Genomic DNA, 21,903 nt, shown 5'->3' on the forward strand with positions numbered 1-21,903 from the left:
AGGAATGTGCAGCATCAACCACGGGACGGCCACCGTATTGCACATTAATGAACAGCGTTGATACAGCAAATACAATTCATTATGAGGGTGATGAAGACTCACAACTGGGCTGACATTTTACACTGCAGAAGGAAGCGAAGCTGTGAAGACTTTAATGGCCAGAAATCAACTGTTGCCATTAACAAAGGAACATAATGGAAGGCGGAAGGATAAAAGACAGCAATATAAAACAGACCACACCTATTCCTTTTTGGATGAATATTCTTGGCTCTGGATTATTACAAGACAATGACAAGGAACGATGACCGCCTTTATACAGCAGAGGGCAACACTGCTCAGAGGAAATTCGAAAAAGCTTCAATAGTACCGTACAGTGGTCAACACACTTATTAATAAACAGCCTGTCATGAACACTAGAGTCCACCCAGCATTATGAACGCTTTCAATTTCAGTAACGTTTTACCGTTTTAAACAGGAATCAGGAATTTCAAACAGAATTCACCTCGTTATACCCAAATTTGACTCACTGGGCTTCTCTGAGAATCCAGAAATAATAGGAATGAAGCACATCAAACTCAAACAATATTTTGCTGCTCGAGAATCCATGTGAATAACTATTATTTACTATTTGTTTTGGTAAATGATACTGTAATGCCCTCGTATGAGGTCACGAAATAAAAATGGAGAGCAATAATAATAATATACAGTATATAGCCTGTAAATATGTATGTAACTATTGATAATTATAGCCTACTCAATAATTATCATAAACCATAAATCAATATATCACTATATTTGATCATTTATAGCATTAGAAAAATTGGTCAAAAGTGGTTCTATACATATGGGCGTATTTCTTTAATTCATGGATAGTAATATTTAAACATAAAAAATTATTTTGGTGCATAATGCATAAATCATTGTGTGGTGGTCCAATTAATTTTTTGACGGACTGTTACGGACAATTTAATATATACATAGTTTTATTATTGTATTATATTAAGTTAATTTAAAAAAAAAAAAAACTTTTTCATTTTTTCCCTTTTAATCATCACTTACGTACATGTGATCGTCACCTTCCGGTGTGATGACGCGGCACGCCGGCCGTTTTGGCTCCGCCTCTCTTTTTGTTACTGTGGAAACCGTTGCAATTGAGGCAGGCAAGGGGAGTGTACTGCAAGTCTGTCGTTGCAAGTGGACGGCTACTCGGAGCCTCCTCGTCTAGCTGCCAAAGGTTAGCCGAGCCCGCTAGCCCACGCTGAGCGCTTCGCTGTCCGCGGTATCGAAGACGGTTCGCGACGAGCAACTGACGCCTGTTTGTTTATGGAATAACATCCTCGGGTATGTTTGTACATCTTTGTCATTTCCTTACAAGTGTGGGAATTGCTTGAGTTACCGTTGTGCGGCAGGTTAGCGCTCCATGTTTAACCTTAGCCAAAATTGTCAAACGGTGTAGCGGCTTTGACAACCCAGCTGGACTTGACACATGCTTTTTTTTTTTTTTTTTTTTTTTTTTTTTGCTCTGCACCTCGAAGAAGAGTTACGGCAGCCTGTTGTAGCATCAACAGGTAAAGACATAGTTACGACGCGCCAGAGGAAGAAAAAAAAAAAAAAAACATGTCCTGACCGGCTCAACAACTTCCATTAATTCACTAGAGGATACATCTAAGAGGTGCTGTATGCGTATCGCTCTTTATGCATTAGTATTTAAACTGTCTAAAAGCTTACATGCGGCATCCGTCTGGATGCTGAGAGAGCCAAGCCTAGTTTTGATGTAATGGCACGAATACCAGTGTCGTTTCTCCAAAGATTTCATCATAATAGACAGTGTGTCATCGCCTTTGGTATACAGTCAGATTGCTCTGATGTGTTCTTCCCCATGGGTGTTAGATCTCACTTTGCTAAGGCCATACAATTTTGTGGAAATAGGGTTTTCAGGGAATATATGCCTCAAAGCTTGCTTAGAAAAGCGTGAGGTTGAACTGTATTAGGAAAAGTAATGAGTACAATAGAACTAATGCAGTAGAGGTAGAGTCAGAAGTATAGTGCGGGACATGCAGAAAGTCGCTTTCATTTAGCTGTAATTACAAGGCCATCTCATGTTATTTTTTGAAATTGTTTTTTTTTTTTTCTTCTTGGGCTTGGTGAGCTATAATTTTTGTCAGGTGAGCTATAATTTTTCTCAGTGCAAACACTTGTTTCACACCTTTCACCAATGATGACAACTGTAATGTTGTGCCTTCATTGTCATTATTCCCAATGTTCAAAGCTCCCAAGGGGCATATTTCCATGGCATCTTTGGGAAGCAGTAGTTGCATGAATTCATTTCTTTCTTAGTCGTATTAAATGCATCATTGAGCATTCACACACAAGTACTATTTCTAGTTGATAGTGATTTAAGCATGAGATACTGTATCATGGAGGAGTCCAGATCAGCTCGGGCTTCCACAGATACAGTACACAATTTTTTCACTGTATCATGTTTGTCACGGTTAGGTTATTTGAAGGCAAGGCAAAAACCTGGAGGACCCAAGTGCATGGAAGCAGGTATACAAGGCAGGAGTGTGGGAGTCTCAAAAAATAATATTTAATCTCCAAAAAAAGGGCAAACAAGGAACCTGGAAAAAGCAAATTAAACAAAGTCCCACAACAGATAACCAAAGTAACAAAGAAACACTTGAATAAATCAAAAATGGAAACAAAACATGACTGCTGAGTAAGACTTGGAACAGACCTGGACAGTGACACCTGACAATGACAACTGAAAATGACAAACTGCAATGACAGTGAACCGACAAGAACTGAAAGAAACCAAGGAACTAAATACAAACAGATTGACGAGACAAAGAGGAACACCTGGACAAGACACGAGTGGCTGGAGGGAGCTGATTGGTCGACACAAGGTAGAAGGTCGACAACAACAGGTGGACACAATAACTAAATGAGCACACGACAAACATGGAACAAAATTAAACACAACTCAAACCGAAATGCAGACCATGACAATATTTTCCCAAAGGTTGATTATTTAAAGGTCAGATGACAAAGATGTTATGTGGTGAGTTAAAATTCATATTTGCATTGTTTATATGTTATGTAATACATGCACGTAACTTCCATCAAGTTTTCAACCATAGTTTAGTTTTTTTTTTTTATACCCGAAGTTCAAGACACCAGGGTGTGGTTACTCTATCCACCGCAAGGGCTACCAGAAGTGACGTTGCAATTGACAAACACAGCACAATGGCGAGCAATGTGTTGGAATATGTGGAGGAGGGGGATTTCGATTTACAGGAGCGCCCAACTGAACTTAGCATCGTCAAAGCGTATCTGCCGATCAGACAGTGATGACGACGAGCAGCTAAGTAGGAGCTGTACAACAGAAAAAGAGAGTAGCCACTGGCTCCATATGACGGTATGTCAAAAGCATCAAGTTTTTGTCTACACTCATGGGTTGAAATAATGCCACCTCAGGGGTTACAATATTTTTTAGCATGACTATACGTATTATATATTCATATATCTTTCAGTGACATGGCACAAGCTTTTACATAGGATGTGGTATTTGTTGTGTGCCCCTCGCTCGAGTTGCAGTATAACACGCCGCACACAGTCTTTGCCATGTGTCTGTTGGCTTGCCATATAGGCAAAAGTACAGACGACAGTACTGAAAAGTACTGTGTGGGTCTTTTTTTTTCCCTACTGCAGAGTGCATAGTAACCATAATAAAGTCGTAGGTATGTACAAGGAAATGCTCACCTCTTGTCTGCGCCGCTTCGCCGCTGCATCGTGGCGGCTCCAAGATTTAGTTCTCTTGCTGGCGGTGGATGTCCCGATGGCCGTAAGAAAAATAGTTGGCAACGCAGCTGGTTTCAGCCGCTGCCTCTATCCAATGCTTTCTGCTAAGCCTTACTCACAACACGCCAGTTTCGAAGTGATCTGCACAGTTTGGAATGCTTGCTAGGCACCCTTAGCTGAGCACGTTTCTTACCCTGTCGATTGACTTTGCCTATCCACTGGTCATGTATTCCTTTTTCACTTGGAAAGCCCCCCAAAAAACTCTTGCCAGTGCCTGAAGCATTTGTACAACCAAATGCCACACAATAAACCATCGTGACATCGTTAAATCATAAGACAAATATACGAGGACGGGAACAACAGCATGGAGCAATAGCACACAACACCGAATGAACAGTATGTTTGGCTTGTGTGACGTCACAGCGCCGGAAAGAGACGAAGATCGGAAGGCGCGCAGTGCAAAAAGCAGCAGGCGCATTCTGCTCATATCGATTTAACTGCTGTATATCTGCCAATATATGTGGTTTGTAAAGGGGTTCTTGAGTTATCAAGGAACATTTTTAAATCTTTGTCCTCTGACCTCTAACCATATAAGTTTGAGTTCAACTCTTGCCTTTAATGGCTCACGTGTCAGTGTGGTAGCAGAAAAATAGTGATCTTTGCAATACTATTTTTTTCACCATTGTGTTTGCTTCTCCGCAGGTTGCTGCTGTCTTTGTCGAGAAACGTGCACACATTTTGGCTCAAAGAGAGACACACACTGCTGACAAGTACACACAAAACTTGTGCAATCAAAAAGCTTTCCATCACCCCATGCAGCCGCTGTAAACACAGTTAGAGAGTAACTCCAACACACACACACACACACACACACACACACACAGAGGAACAAAGCTGCTACCCTGCTGAGCTGCAGGAGCATTTTCACTTATCAAACCTTCAAAAGGCATGATGGACGGAATAAGATTTTCATCATCAGTATTTTGCAGGTAAGTGATGCTGCTAATTGAAACAAACAAAATTAGGGAAAGACCGATTATCGTCCAGGCCGATTATCTGTGCTCATGTTCAGGTATCGGCCTTTTTATTTTTTTAACTCAATGGCCAATAAGAGATCAATTTAAAACTTGGTGAACTTCAGGGCTATTTATTTACATTTTCAGTTGATAATGCTGACCCTGGGAACTATCTGCACCTTTTGTTTTTGTTTAAAACAAAAACAAGTGAAAGATTAACATTTCAGTTATATTGAAATTTTGGAAAACTTTATTTTTATTGTTTTAAACTTTGGGGGGCTATTTATTTGTTTAAGTTTTCATATAACTTTGTAAGCCATGCTGCGGGGGGGGGGGGGGAAATAAAACATAAGGCAAAACTAAATTATGTGTAAATAATTGCTCTGACTGAATTTTATGTTTTTTAAACCGTTTTGGAGCGTGTTTGGAATGTGCGAACACTGCATCTTTTTCAGCGGGTTTGTGGGACATTAGAGGATTGATGTTGTTAGACCTTTAGCAATGGGAAGGATTAGTACTGTGACATGAAGTGGAGAGGCACTGAGGAGATTTGAAAACAGCAGCGATGTGAGTAGTTTGGGGCTTGAAACTGAAGAGTAAAGTTCTCAGCTTGTGAATAATGAAAATAATGCAATCATGGATTTTAATTGTATTCCTTATAGGGTGATAACCACAATTTAACTTCAAAGAAGTTAATAAAATAAAAAGCACATAGCAAAGCACCAATGGGAGAACAGGAAACTTTAGACCTTGACGAGAAGAGGAGGCCAATGGAAGTCGACAGCGAAAGTGAGGCAGAGGATGCAGAGGAATCATCGGGCGAAGGTAGAGGCATGCAGACCCCCCTGCACCGCTGGGTCATGCACGGAGCAGTGATGTTTGGCCGGGAATACTGCTATGCTATGGAAACTGCCCTGGTCATACCAGTGTTGCTCCAGATAGGTAAACAAACATTCAACATTTATGAAACCTCATACAAGTACTGTACTACAGTTGCCAATGTGGTCGCATGAGTTGACTGGCGCCTTAATGGCCTGCAGTCAGAAACTAGTTTAATGATTTAATTTAAATTTTAAAAATTAAATATTAGTAAAGAGTTATTTTTTATCTTGGTACAAGATGAGATTTAACATTTCTTAACCCATCATACGGCACTTATTATTGTGGTTGTAGTTTGCAATAATATATAAATGTACTGCATCATAATGAGCTGTTCCCAATATTTTGGGTACCACAAAATATCCGGACATACAATCCCTCTCTGACTGTCAATCAAAACTGAACATTATTATCTTTTATAATGAAGACTATTTAATAGAGCACTTGTATTTGACATCATCATATTGTGTTAGTTGTGCAATATTGTGGCTGGTTGGTGTACTCGCAAAATACAATTAGCCTCCATTATATTTTAGTCTAACTTCCTTTATTCCTTTGTACTGATTGGCTGGCAGATGTCACATTATGGTGAGCCCTGTGGCGTCCAATTGAACTTACCGGTAAGAACTCATTCGCTGCCAGCCTTCTGAGTTAACGTGGATATTTGACTTCTAAAGCCGTCAATGGCAGTGAATTAATTAAGTAACCAAAGAGGGTTCAGTGAACACATTTTCTTATTGTCGTTAAGCGTTCATAATTGTTTTTGAAAGTAATGCAGTGCTACTGTCTGGCTCTCAAATTCTTAAATCAACATTTGTCATGTGGGATCATTGTGGCTGCTTTCCTAATAAGTAGGACTAAAATAATATTGATAAGGGAAGTATTTAACTATGATGAGTCTACTAGAATTTCCTGTTTTTCTCTCCAATTTGGCTTTGTGTTTTACATTTGTGTCGAAAAACACTTTGTCAGAGTCGAGTACAATTAGCATTCTCAAATCAATGTGCTCACTAACAGGTCAATGCTAGAACAACCATACTGTTTTCCACTGTTACATCATCACAACTCGAGGTATACTGTGGGTAAGTAAACACTCTTGCGGTATGTTGTTTCACAGCAGATACTGTATTTACTTTTGGTTCAAAGCATGTGAAAGGCTCTTTTTGCACTGTATACCACATAACTTGGTTACAGTCATACAATGGCAAGACCTCACTGTCAATTGAGCAATACTAAACCTTTTATTGCATAATTCATTTATTGTAACAGCTGCCTTAAGGAGTGCCCAACTCAGTATAACACTTAAAACTCCCTGCAACAATAATGGGACAACAGCAGAAATGTTTGGGAACTGGACTGGCACCGCGGACGTGTTGCACCGCAGTGTCATGTAACCTGCATGCCCAGCAATAGCTATCACCAATGTCAATGGCAAACGAAACAAAGGCACTTTTTCCTGGTATGTCAAGAATGTCCAACACAGCACATTTCAGCTTCACCGTCTTTCCCCGGGTTTGCAATATTGAGAGAAAGATTAGGTTTAAAACCTATTCAGGGTGTTATGGAGGCATTTACATTTTCTAAGCATCCACCTTTCCAGTGCTTTTCCTTAGCCCCAGCTGTTGAAAATGGAGAGCGTTACTTTCTTTTTGTTGTCTTTTTTCGCAGGCTTGGCAAATGGTTGTGTAATGGAATTTTCCCTCTGTCCTCTTTGGCAATAAAATTTACCAGTGGTAAAAATGGATTTGTGAACATACTACATCTGTAAATGGACATTTGTTAACAGACAATGGCATGGTCAGAAATAGAGAGCCGCAACTGGATTTCCTTGATCGACTTTGGAGAAAATTAACATAATGGTCATTACCATTATTATCATCGTCATTCGCCTGTTATAATAATGTTTTCCTGCTCCAAAGTTGCTGTTGTTGCTTTCATGTCGGAATATCAATGCATTAGGTTCATCAGTAAGGAGAACCTTATTCCATTCAATTTCTAGCAGCCTCTTCAGTATTTTATGTGTACAGGGTAAAGGGTATTACTAAGTTATTAGGTAAAAAAAAAAAAAAAACCCTTGTAATTGTCGCTGTTCAAAGTGGTCCCACACCAAACAGTTGGCTTTCTGATTTGATTTCTACCACAGCTGTTTTGGCCATATTGTAGTTGAACTTGTGCTGCTTGATGCCAAGTAGTGTCCACAATGCCTGCTTCGGTTTTCAAGATTTAGCTACCGCACATCATAACATCTGAATGTTGGATGATATGATTCTTTGTTGTTTTTTAACAATAACAAATCTTTAGTTATAATGTCTGACCTCTTTAGGATCATCTGTTAGCCAAGTAGAACATTAATTTTGTCATGTGGAAACGTTTCTGCTTTGCCATCATAATTTAGATGTTTTCTGTTTAGGACATCTTCATGGTCAAGCCCCATATCCTGTTAGCAATATATCTATTTGCCTCATTTGAATAGCTGAATTGAAACACATACAAAAAAGGTCTTTTAAAAAAGTACAAACATCATATAATCAGAATGTCAGTAAACTACTTGAATCAAAACTGCTAACTGCAGGAATGTCATTTGTTGGCCCCCCTCCATGCTTTGCAACTGTAGCTGCAATTGTGTTGACTTAAGAGGGTAGAGAAGACCTCAGCAGAGGAAGGCAGCGTGGGTAAAATGTTCTTCCCGTGAGAACCAGGCAGCCAGATAACCAGACTGCTAGGAATACAATGGAGAAGAAAACAATCCTCCACTTCTCTACAAGGGATGGAAAATGTTTGCTGTTGTCTTGCAGGCAACCTAACATGAATGTGTGTACTTAAATCTAACAAACTGTTTTAAGTTCTCATAGAAGTCTCATTGTGTGGTACTATTTCTGCACTGTTGCAACTGGTCTGCTAATCGTCATTGGTTAGAGGAAGCTACCATCATTTTTGAATGAGGTGATTTGTGCTTTGCTTTTGAGAAAGAATGCTGTAGGTAATGTAGAAAGACAAAAAAAAAACCTGCACATCATAAAGTATCAACCCACTTCTTATGTGGTTTATTTACTTAAATGTAAGTCAGTGCATGACAAAAATATGAATGCTGTCGCTTAACAGCATTAGTTCCAAAACGGCAGCACAAAGTTGCCTTATAAAGGAGCGATTCAACAAAATGAATAATTTTACAAATGATCACAACTATCAACTGTTTCTGCCCTGTGATAGGGACTAAAATTATAAGGTTCTTTTGTCAAAGTCAACTGTTGAGTGTCCTGTGACCACTCCTTGAATTTATAGCATGAATTGACTCTATTGTGTGTGTGTCTGTGTGTGTATGCGTGTGTGTGTTTATATATTTATATATGTGTGTGTTTGTCCCCAGGCCTGCCTGAGCAATATTACAGTCTAACATGGTTCCTCAGTCCTATCTTTGGTCTCATCCTCACACCTGTGATGGGCTCGGCCAGTGACCGCTGTACGCTGCGATGGGGTCGGAGGAGGCCATTCATACTGGCTTTGTGTGTTGGTGTACTGCTCGGTATGGCAATGTTCTTAAACGGATCACTAATTGGTGAGTTCAAAGTTTATTGCGCCAAAATGTCACTTTGCAACTTAGCCCGCCGGCTGATATCAATGCGAGTTTTTTTCAGGGCTTTCCATTGGTGATCGCCCTGGTAGTCAGCCAGTGGGCATCATCCTCACAGTTTTGGGAGTGATGGTGCTGGACTTTAGTGCTGATGCGTGTGATGGACCGATTAGAGCTTACCTTCTTGATGTTGCGGACACAGAGGAGCAAGATATGGCCCTAAATATCCACGCCTTTTCAGCAGGTAACAATTTGAGGCATGACTTCACAGAAATTATGATTCAGTGATTCTCAACTGGTGGGGTGAGGCCCAAAAGTGGGCCCTGGAACCATAATATTTCAGAAATATCGGCCTGACAAGAAGTTTTTCTATCTACACTTAAGCGCCAGTTTGAGAATTTCACACAGCTCCAATGCATAGTACAATTTACCCTATCCATGACAAGTTTCTCGAAACAGGAGCTGTTCTTGACAAACCACGAGGTTGAAGGCTACCTACTACCACCACTGATAATATCACTGTAGCGATTTTATATCAAATAAGAATTGTAATTATCCATTTTCAACACCGCTTATCCTGGTTAGGGTCGCTGGGCGCTGGAGCTTATCTCCGCTGACTGCGGGCGAAAGGCAGACTACACCCTGAACTGGTCGCCAGTCAGTCGCAGGGCACATATAGACACGGACAACCATTCGCATCCACATTTACACCGTCACTGAGTGGGAACTGAACCCACGCTGCCTGCACCAAAGTCAGGCGAGTGTACCACTACACCATCAGTGACCAGAATTGTAACTAATTTAGGATAAAGTAATAAGTCGGGAGCGACGTTTGCGTTACTTCCGGTTTATCGTAATTTTGATTTAATTGTTAAAATCAAACTAATGTCTCGAAAAGGGCACGATGTCAATTTTTTCAAGTTTAACTTTAGGCGAAATGACGACAAACCTTTTTAATCAGTCTCATAATCTGGAGGTTGCTACACTCTACGACATTTTGAGTCCTAGGCTACAGAGGTTTACTTAAATTCAGAACACACACAAAATACGACCACGAGTGGAATTTTATGGTACATTTAATGAAACACACAACTACAACTACAAACTACAACAAGAAAATAATACTAAGGGTAAACGAAAGAAAGAAAATAAGGTGTACGAAAATGGAAAACAGGACATCGTGTGTGGTCGCTGGGCTAAAAGGCACACGAGGACAAAAAGGGAACAAAAGAAGAGGGGAGGGGTGGCCGGAGGCTGGCGAGCTACCAGCACATGTACTAGTTGAAGGAAAAAGAAAACTCAACTCAAACTCTACTCTTTTGAGAAAGGTGTGAGTTTAGAGTTTTAACCCAGGGGCGCGGCGTAGGAAGAGGGAGTGCCGACTTCGAAAAGACCACGCCCACCAGCCTGAATCTTGTCTGCAAATTTGAGTAAATGGGTTTTGAAAATAATATTAATCTCAAACACTCCCAACTTTGTACTCTCACGCATAGAATCATTGTTTAAACTTTGGTCATGGCAGATGGGTTGCTTATTGTTCAATACAACATTTCGTACTGTTTGAAATCATGAACAGCTTTCAAAATCTTGCAGAGGACCTGTCAAAGTGAGAATGGGGACACAGACACCAAGGCATACATTTGGAATATTTCTACAGAGTTTGCAAGATATAAAAACGGACATTTTATCTTCCGTTAACAAACATCAGAGGCACGTCCACAAGTTCTGGCGCTTGCAGTTCCTCTCAACGCCAGTGGGTGGAGCCTCACGCGAATGGGTGAATATTAACCACATAGTCTTCCCCAACCATTTGGTCCGGGAAGGCGTCTTTTGAAGTCAGGGATCACGATTTGACTGGAAGCTGCTAATTAGGCTAAGGTCCACTTGACGTACACCACGCACTCTCCTAGTCGCCATCTCACAGCACGGCAGCGTGGAGGAGTAGGGTTCTCAAGTGGGTGCGAGTCTCTTTGGTGCCTTGATTTGCGGAGCACATGTCCGCTACAACACCTAATTTCTAGGGCAGGCGTTCGCGAAAATCCAGGGAAAGTCTATCCTGAGGGATGCCCCGGCACATCAACAAAAGTTCAATTTAGCGGATGCTTCAAAGAGTGAACACTCTTTACCGATACCGACTTGAGGTTTTTCAAAGGCTTCAAGTGGAAGATTATGATGCTCGACAACCTGAAGCCTGTACAAGAAATTTGCCATGGATAGAATACAGTAAGGGAATTATATGCTCACAAAAACTGCAAAGCCCAAGCTGTCAAATGTTGATGGCCTCACGTCTGCCCAAGTGATACTTGACACAAAATACAAAAAAGTGTTAAGTTACTTTTGGGACACAGTGTACTTACAGAATGTGTAGTTGATATGTGTAGTAAATATGATGTACTGTTCATATGTTTTACTTGGTGAAAATAGAAAAGTGCGCCTGCACTTGGCTGAGCAGTTACTACAAATATAGTACTGTTAGTGCTTTTTTTTTTAACGAGACCAGTCATGGCATTGTACAATCTTGTGAAAAATGGGTACACAGAAGAATAATGTGGCATGCAAACAATGATGCTCTTTTGTGTGTGTGTGTGTGTGTGTGTCTCCAGGGCTTGGTGGCGCCTTGGGCTACATGCTAGGCGGTCTCGACTGGACTGGCACCTCTCTGGGTCAAGCGTTTAAGTCACAGCAGCAAGTCCTCTTCCTTTTCACAGCCATCATTTTCATTATCTCTGTCATACTGCACATGTTCAGTATCCCTGAGAAACAATTTGTGGCATCCCAGCAGTTTAATATCAAAGGAAGAAGGACTTCAGCCAGTCAATCATCTTACCGACTAGTTAGTCACACACCACAGCTTCTTGAGGTCATTGCAGAGGAGGACCCCCCTTTCGGAGATAACCACCAATCAGATCCTAAGGTTGAGGAAATGGACTTCCTGATTATGGAGCGAATGCGGAGTAAAAGCGATTCAGTCTTGGCCATGCCAGACACGACAATCAACCTGGATCCTGACCTTGACCTGCAGATCCAGCTTTTCTTGCCAGAGCTACACCAGGCTTTACCTGAAATCCAGGAAGGTCTAAAAGATTCGTTCAAGCCTTCGAAGCAGAGTATTGGGTCTTTGAGTCCTGGCGGACCACCAAAACCTGCAGATCGAATAGTGGTTGGGGAATCTGGAGATTCTGCTTTTTCTGAGCTTAATGGTCAGATTAATGGTCCTCCTGAAGTTAGTCCTGCCTCTGACGGCTCACACATGAAACCAAATGTAAAGTAGATTTCCTATTATGTGATTTATTGTATGCTCAAGAGGCATTTTGTAAGACGCATGTGCTTTTGTTTCCGTCCTATTGAGCAGACCAAGCTGGCTAATGGTGCTGGTGTCAATGCTGGCTTGTCTTCCACTGAGCACTGCAATGCAAACAAAAGCCACACCTCCAACAAAACTGGCACTCGGCTCCTCAGCGCCACATCTTCGCCGCGCCCACACAAACATACGTTCTACCGACAAGTAAAACACTTTTATAAAACATCTTTCACAAAAAATTGGGAATACTAATATAAAACAGCCTGGGGTTGTTCCTGTTTCTTCAGCCTTCTTTTACATTCTCTTATTATGGACGAGTGGGATCCCAGCGTCACCGATTGCGACGGACAACCACCTCTAGTCCTCCGCCAATCACCACTTCCCGCAGTCTGAATGATCTTAGTGATCTGCAGATGAATGCAGACAGGCGGGAGTTTCAGTTGTCGGAAAGCAGTCTTTCTTCAGTGGACTCCAGCAGTGATGACGGGCCCAACGGGGGCACAACTGTACGACTGCTGTGGTTGTCAATGCTGAAGGTGAGAGACAATTGCAATAGGTCTCTAAATATTACTCCCAAACACCTTCACTCAAGTTTTTGTGAAATGATATTTCTTCTGGTTCTATACTGTGCAGATGCCAAAGCCGCTGTGGAGGCTGTGTGTGTGTCACCTGGTCACATGGTTTTCCTATTTAGCTCAAGCTGTCTTCTATACAGATTTCATGGGCCAAGTCATCTTCCATGGAGACCCCAAGGTACACAGACACACTTCCTACGTTTGTGTTTTGTTTTTGCAGTTTGCATTGGCTGTAACTGAACTATACCTGAAATCCAATGCCTTTATTTTAAATAAATAAATAAATTCATATATACATATAAACGGAACACACCGGGGCCGCACAGAGGGACTGGACAAAAAATAATTAATTGATTATCAGAATGTGAAAGAAGTTTGCTTCTCGGTCAACTCGGTCACATGATGAGGGGAAAAAAAGTAAACCCAAAGCGACCAAAACTAAGTAAAAAACAAAAAGCTGTTTTGATAGCTTCTTCAAAAAGGGAAACACTGGGACAGTCAAACATCACACAACTTCCAACAAAAAGAAAGCCATAGTTTAGCATAGCAACCATAGTTTATACCGTACTTTTGGTATGTTTTTTTTTGCCAGTTGACTTGCACACACCAAACCCACTTACCATAAAATGTCACAACATGCCCACAAATGAGACAATGAAGCCATCAAAACGGCTTCGGCACATGGAGGCCAAAACTTTGGAGGTTTGTTGAAAAGAAAAAAATATTACTCCAACATGGGACCAGCTCGTTGACTAGAAAAAAAGCGCAGGGCTCCTGTTAATCACATTTACATTCAGCGTAATAAGTTGTATATTTAATCATTTGTTTTCATTTGTCTGAAGGCCGCTCTGTCAAAATGTATCTTTACGTGAAACTGGTCCGTGGCGCAAAAGATGTTATATGTTTATATATAATAAAAGACAAACTCACTTCTGTTTTCTCACTTAATGCAGTTATTTTGCTCAGCTTTTAAGTTTTAATATAGTAATGTTTTTATTCTTATGTCTTGCAGGAGGGATGTATTGATACCATGATATTTATTTTTCAGTGCTCGCCGATACTGAGTACTGATACCACATGTACTTTTGATACAGTATAGACAATTTGAATTAACACGATTAAATTATAATTATGAACAAAGATCTTTCTTGCTTTCTGATGCACGTGATGAACGCTAACGTGCCAAACCGCCACAGTGTAGCACCAAATGGAGGACTTACTCGATACTTCAGGCGAAAAAAATTGGTTATCGGTTGCTGGCCTTCACGAGTACCCGATCCATTGAAATAAGGCCGGTATCAGTTTTTACTTTAGACGCTCAGCGGAAACTGAGCTGTCTATTTTTCCTGGTGGAAATGAAGCACTCAAATAATCAATGAATTAGAAATAATTGTATGTATATAGCTTTTTAAAACAATATATCTGTTAATAGTATAATCATTGTTGCAGGCACTAGCTAATTCCACAGAGTTCCAGAATTACAACAGCGGCGTGCAGATGGGGTGCTGGGGGCTTGTGGTCAATGCTGCTACTGCTGCTGTCTGCTCAGGTATAAATGCACTATAAAAACGAAATGAGCTTTTCAAGACCATTAACTTTCTCCAAAATGACAGTAATCAGTGGTACAATTGCACTTCCGTCCCACTTGTCTCTTTTCCAACCAGCCATCCTTCAGAAGTACCTAGATAACTTTGACCTGAGCATCAAGGTCATCTACATTATGGGGACTCTGGGCTTCGCAATAGGTGAGAATCCATGACAGAATCAACAGCAGAAATATGCTACAATCATCAACGTACAATATATCATGCACTGTATGTGTTCACTATACGTATGCCTTTCTAACCTTAGGAACTGCGGCGATGGCCATCTTCCCGAATGTCTACGTCGCCATGGTGATGATCAGCAGCATGGGCATCATCTCCATGAGCATGTCTTACTGTCCATATGCCTTACTAGGACAGTACCATGAAATTAAAGAGGTATTTGTGTAATGCCAGAACAGAGTTGTAAAAATATTTGTTCGAGCAATCAGAAACACTGAATTCGTCAGTGAAAATTACATTCTCTGCTGTTGTAATGCTTTCCTCAGTACATCCACCACAGTCCAGCCAACAGTAGAAGAGGTTTTGGTATTGACTGCGCTATCCTATCATGCCAAGTAAGTCATTTTAACCGTTCCAAGCTCCAAGCTTGTATTACCCAACACGACTCAATGATAGTAGAACCTCTTAAGTTGAATGCCCCTGTGGTTGTACAATTATAAATTTGACCCAAAACTGAGGAAAATATGGAGCAAGCTTTGCATTTTCTTTGGATTTTTGGCAACATTTATTCCAAAATGATCACCTCAACAGTTAAGAGAAGAACATGAAAGAAGAAACAGATGAATGTACACCGGATGAAACTCACATTTAAAGCAGAAAGACTTTGGTGTCAGCGTACTTGGGTTTTTATTGCTTTTACAATATGCAATATATGTTAACTTTATGCACTTTTGACACGTGGCAATTAAGTATGTTAAAAAGTGCATTGTATAAATCACCTGTCACTGACAATTATCACTTTATTGAGCATTAAGAATTCTCTTGGTTTTTGATTCATCGTGTCTGACACAATTGAGGCAAAATGGAGTGCATTACTCACGTTCAACAAGTTTGCTATCGAAGACCAACATTCCGTCAACTATGGGAGGTTCAACTACAACCCCAATTCCAATGAAGTTGGGACGTTGTGTTAAACATAAACAAATACAGACTACAATGATTTGCAAATCATGTTCATTCTATATTTAATTGGATATACTACAAAGACAAGATATTTAACGTTCAAACTGATAAACTTTATTGTTTTTAGTAAATAATCATTAACTTGGAATTTTATGGCTGCAACATTTTCCAAAAAAGCTGGGACAGGTGGCAAAAAAGACTGAGAAAATTGAGGAACGCTTATCAAACACCTGTTTGGAACATCCCACAGGTGAACAGGGTAATTGGGAACAGGTGGGTGCCATGATTGGGTATAAAAAGAGCTTCCCTGAATTGCGCTGTTATTCACAAGCATTCATTCAAACAACCATTCGCACTCACATTCACACCTACGAGCAATTTAGAGTCTCCAATTCATGCATGTTTTTGGGATGTGGGAGGAAGCCGGAGTGCCCGGAGAAACCCAGGCAGGCATGGGGAGAACATGGAAACTCCACACAGGCGGGGCCGGGGATTGAACCCTGGTCCTCACAACTGTGAGGCTGACGCTCTAACCAGTCATCCACCGTGCCGCCTTAAGAAAACCAGTGTCAGTAAATACAGTTCGGCGCTACATCCGTAAGTGCAACTTGAAACTCTACTACGCAATGCAAAAGCCATTTATCAACAGCACCCAGAAACGCTGCCGGCTTCTCTGGACCTGAGGTCATCTAAGAGGGACTGATGAAAAGTGGAAAAGTGTTCTGTGGTCCGACGAGTCCACATTTCAAATTGCTTTGGAAATTGCGGACGTCGTGTCCTCTGGGCCAAAGAGGAAAAGAACCATTCGGACTGTTATGGACGCAAAGTTAAAAAGCCAGCATCTGTGATGGTATGGGGCTGTGTTAGTGCCAATGGCATTGGTAACTTACACATCTGTGAAGGCACCATTAATGCTGAAAGCTACGTACAGGTTTTGGAAAAACATATGCTGCCATCCAAGCAACGTCTTTTTCATGGACGCCCCTGCTTATTTCAGCAAGACAATGCCAACCCATTATCTGCACGTGTTACAACAGCATGGCTTCATAGTAAAAGAGTGTGGGTACTAGACTGGCCTGCCTGCAGTCCTGTCTCCCACTGAAAATGTGTGTCGCGTAAAATACGACAACGGAGACCCCGGACTTGAACAGCTTAAGCGGTGCATCAAGCAAGAATGGGAAAGAATTCGACCTACAAAGCATCAACAATTAGTGTCCTCAGTTCCCAAACGTTTATTGAATGTTGTTAAAAGAAAAGGTGCTGTAACACAGTGGTAAACATGACCCTGTCCCAGCTTTTTTGGAATGTGTTGCAGCCATAAAATTCTAAGTTAATGATTATTTGCTAAAAACAATAAAGTTAATCAGTTTGAACATGAAATAGCTTGTCTTTGTTGTCTATTCAATTAAATATAGGTTTAACATGATTTGCAAATTATTTTATTGTGTTTTTATTTATGTTTAACACAACTTCCCAACTTCATTGGAATTGGGGCTGTACATCCACGCAGTCCTCCACTCTGGAAACTCCAACTGAGTTATTTTTCACAATACAACACTGAGATGTAACATCCTGAGATTGTTCTGTTGAATCACAGCATGGGAAAAAAATCATTTAAAAATACAAACTAGATTTACCTGCCGCAGCACGGTGAGCTCGCGGTTCGCACATCTACCTCACAGTTCTGAGGTTCTGGGTTCAAATCTTGACTCACGTCCTCCTCTGTGGAGTTTGTTTTGTCCCACATTCCAACATGCATAGATTGTCCGTAGGGGTGAATGTGAATTTTGTTGTTGTTTGTTTTTTTGTCTCTATGTGCCCTGCGATTGACTGGCAACCAGTCCAGGGTATATTCTGCCTCTCACTCAAAGCCGGCTGGGATAGCCTCCAGCAAACCCGCGACCCTAATAATGCTAGAAAATTGTCAAATCAGTTGCCAAGCATCCCTGAGCAAATTATGTTCAATCAGATGCTACTCTGCATGTCTTAAAATCATAATGCTCAAGTCTATATAATTTCTCAATATTTCCAGGTTTATATAAGCCAAATTCTAGTCGCATCGGCACTGGGAGCGGTCATCAAGACTGTGGGCAGCGTGCGAGTCATTCCGATGGTGGCGTCCGGCAGCTCCTTCCTCGGCTTCCTCGTCGCCTGTTTCCTCGTTATTTATCCTGACGAGGATTCCAAGGACCAGGAGTTGGCCTGTTTGTCACTTGAGCTGGACCAGAACGGAGAAGAAGGTGGTGAGAGATTGGCTCTCCAGAAGATGGCAGACAGAGATAGTCTCAAAAATACTGAGACACAACCAGTCGCCTGAGCGTAAACTTGTAGGGGGAAGAAGGAGAAATGAGGCCTAGATGGAAAATTATTAGAAAAAAAATAACCACAGCATTATAGTGAAGATGGATTTGCACAGATTTGTCCCATTGGTATGAGGAGTGTTCTGCACGTCCCGTTGCTACCTCAGCTCGAACAGGCTAATGTGGACTAGACAGACTGAACGAGCCTGGAAGAAAGTTTGACAAGAAACGTTTCAGTGAAGGACAAAGTGAGACCTGGTGATGCTGTATTGTTATGTAATGCCTTCTAGCTTCTTCATAGATGATCACAATGGTGGGAAAGTGTCACTTTGGCCTCTCCTGCATTATCTACATTATTGGCTAAGGAGCGATGTAAATACATGTCCCAGTCAGGTTAATATAAAAACGAAGCTCTACATTTTGGGTTTGTCTGGTGTCGTTTGCCCCCGTACAGACGGATGTGCTTTAATTCACTGTGATAACATTGCAAGCATTTACATAACAGGCTTCTGTGCCATTAGTAGAGCCTGTATTATTATTTGTTGATGAGAACACTATGCACCCTTATGCAGGAACCCCAGTGGCATTTAAATGCAATGTGAAATGATACATTATGCCAGTTTTGCCAAAGTTTAGGCCGCACATCATTTCTTAACTACACTCAAAAGTGAAATTCCTAGCTCACATCCTCAGGTACCCGAGTGGCAATCAACTTTGGCAGAGTGACTTGGTTTCTTTAGAAGTATTTTGTCATAAGGTGCCTTTTTTTTTTTTTTACCTCCCACTGTGGCTTATAATTATATTTCTGGATTAGTATAATAATGCCCTTTAAATAGTAACTAGGCCAATCATGCAGCCTGCGAAAAACTTTTGACTATGCAAGGTGATATTCAGGAGTTGTAAATCTACTATGCAGTCTGATAAGTTACTGTAAGTGCCTTTTAGTGCAGAAGGCTCAGAATGGGCATAGCAGTTAGTTTTCAAGTAATAATTTGGGTTGTGCAACAATTTGCTCTGAAAGCCCTCATTCAACTCAGGAAATGATGGCGATTAATATTTAAAAACAAAAGCAAATTCCTTGTTGTGAGCCACCAAAAGGTCTTTGATTTGTTATCTTACAGGTACGAGTGGCACATTGAAGCCTGGAACAGGGTGTGTTATGTGTGGCAATAGTTTGGATTTTATGTACTGTAGTATGTTAAGATTTGTAGCTGTATTCTGTTCCGTGTCACCAACGTTTGGGGTGGTTTTCTTATTGTTGCTGAACAGATTTTTTATAAAGATTTAAGCTGTTTTTGAAACCACTCCTTTTGAAGAAGAAGAAAAATGTTGAAACCACCCACAGTTGTCTGTCATTCATTGACATAACCTTCCACCTTGACTCTTTGGCATAATATACTGCACAAGGGTCTGGGTGTCAATCAATGTTTTATTTACAAAGAGGATTTAATCATTCTGATATAGTTTATATATAGTAATTTAAGATCATCAAACAAATGTAAATATCAGAAAAATATACAAAGATAAAAAAAACTTCAACGCTACCTGGGTGAATAAGTAACTGCCCTCCTGGTCAAGTCATAAATGTGGCTAATCCCAAAGCTGAGTTTAATTTCACTGACCACACCCAAGCCTGATTACCTCCAGACCTGTTCTATCAAGAAATCACTTAAATAGAACCTGACAAAAAATGAAGTGGCCCAAACGCTGCAACAAAATGTAATAATCCAAACAAATTCTAGAAGGGAGGAGAAATAAAAGTAATTGACATCTGTCAGTCTGGGAAGGGTTACAAAGTCATTTTCTAAAGCTTTAGGACTCCATCATGTTGTCTGTCACTGCAAACTTGATGAGGTGCAACACTGGCCTTGATGAGGAGGTGAGTGACGCACTAACGCATGCACACACACGTTTTACATTTATGTCAAAATTGGCTTGTTCGACGGCACCCTACTCTTAGATTCCCGCGTCAAAAACGCGCCTAAACAATGTTGCAGAGACTATATGCATCTCGGTAATTAAAAAAAAAAAAAACATTTAATGCGTAAAGAAAGTGACGTTACCTTATTATTCGCTGTTCTCCTTTATCCAATGTTTTTTTTTTTTTTTTGTAAAGTATGTGAATGTGAAAAACAATTGATATATAATGGGTAATTAAAAAACAACAAAAAGCATGAATCTGAATGGATTTTATTCATTAGCATCTGGCTGCCCCCTATAGTGTTATACATTTATTTATTATATATTAAATGTTGAATATTGACAGTATTCAATAGGAATAACTTGTTCAACAACATTGAATTATGTGTAAGCCTACAGTACAACTATTGTTTTATACTTCATTTTGAATGACTTAAAATGATGGCTACCATTGATAGTTTGTTTCTAATAATTTGCCCCCTATTAAACATTACGTCGTTATTGTCACTAGAATATTAGAAGCAGCTCTACATTATGTCTGTCATAAAGCAAAAATGGCGTGACAGATCATCAGATGTGCTGTGGGAAATCATCCAATACGTGTTTAATTTTATTTATATAAAAAAAATATATTTGCTTAGTACACGTATTTTTTTCATTTATGTCAACGGCATATTGCGACAGGCAGAACAATTTAATGCTCTTCCACTAGATGGCAGACGTTTGTGCAATGAGCCTGCCAGTCATACAGCGGAATAATAGTTTGGTGTTCAACTAACATTTGGGAGGAAATTGACACAAGATGATCATTATTTTTAGTAAATAACTTTTTGGAAGCATTTTTGTTTGGTGATGAGTAAAATATGTGGCATGACTCAACGAAGGTTGGGGAAAAAAAACGGATTTTAAATTTGAGGGTCACTGATAGTGACTGTAGTGGTTCATTTGCTTAACTTTAGTGCAGGCAGTGCGGGTTCATTTCCCACTCAGTGACTGTGGAAATGTGAATGAGTAGAGAAGGGATGGATGGATGTTTATTAGAATGGGTAATATTACATTGAGGGAAGACACACGAGGTATATTAAAAAAAAAAAAAAAGTAAGATGGCATGGCAAGCTGTTAAAAGGATTATGCGGTGAAATGTGTTCAACAAAGAGAACATTGCACATGTCCAGCTGTGGTATGCAACAGCACAATTAAGCAAGAGTCATGCTCTTCCATTAATGTGGTATAAGAACAGTTAATACAGAGATAAGAACTGCACCGTTTAAAGTGCAGGTTGTAATGTCTTGCGGATGTTATGGTAAACTAATACATTTGTACACCCTACATCTTTGAAAGGCGTAGCAAAGAGCATTCTCAGGTGCTAAAGAGGGTAATTTTTGTCTGTTTTGTAGCCTCGATGAATATAAAGTGGACATTTAATAGCAGTATTTGGACAATAACAGAGTTTAAGATTTTTGCCTTTACATCACCACAATGGAAATTTGATTGAAGACATTCAGCTACAATATAAGAGGTTCCACATAAATATGGTATTTACTATTTGGAATGACATCCATTTTATGTAGCGTACCTAAAAAATATTGTGTTATTGTGAGCAGAGTGCGTATAGGTCAATAAACCTCAAGATTTTCGACTGTCAGAAGCCAGATCATCAATAAACCAGTGGAACTATTCCCTTAGGAGCCATACATGTAAGTACCGTAACACTTCCTCCACCGTGTTTGGCACATGATGTAGTATGCTTTGGATCATGATCATACTTTTCTCTTGCTACTGTGATACAAATTGACCTTGGTTTTCATCTGATC

At 40.3% G+C, this 21,903-nt stretch overlaps 1 protein-coding gene across 2 annotated transcripts; it reads left to right on the top strand.

Moving 5' to 3' along the window:
• The first annotated feature begins 4 nt into the window (after positions 1 to 4).
• On the top strand, positions 5 to 19,503 carry slc45a4b (solute carrier family 45 member 4b). 2 transcript variants are annotated; one of them, XM_061674877.1, is made up of 14 exons: positions 5 to 1,341; positions 4,501 to 4,787; positions 5,477 to 5,756; positions 9,061 to 9,249; positions 9,329 to 9,508; positions 11,868 to 12,526; positions 12,617 to 12,769; positions 12,853 to 13,101; positions 13,199 to 13,318; positions 14,590 to 14,689; positions 14,805 to 14,885; positions 14,992 to 15,122; positions 15,233 to 15,301; positions 17,902 to 19,503. In XM_061674877.1, exons 3-14 carry the CDS (start codon positions 5,540 to 5,542, stop codon positions 18,184 to 18,186), a joined length of 2,433 nt encoding a protein of 810 aa, XP_061530861.1. In that variant the 5' UTR covers positions 5 to 1,341; positions 4,501 to 4,787; positions 5,477 to 5,539; the 3' UTR covers positions 18,187 to 19,503. The 2 variants fall into 2 exon arrangements, with proteins under 2 accessions (XP_061530861.1, XP_061530862.1); XM_061674878.1 differs by having other exon boundaries at positions 9,467 to 9,508.
• Positions 19,504 to 21,903: the final 2,400 nt, after the last annotated feature.

This window comes from Phycodurus eques, chromosome 4 (assembly GCF_024500275.1).
Source record: "Phycodurus eques isolate BA_2022a chromosome 4, UOR_Pequ_1.1, whole genome shotgun sequence".
In the NCBI taxonomy this organism is placed as follows: domain Eukaryota; kingdom Metazoa; phylum Chordata; class Actinopteri; order Syngnathiformes; family Syngnathidae; genus Phycodurus; species Phycodurus eques.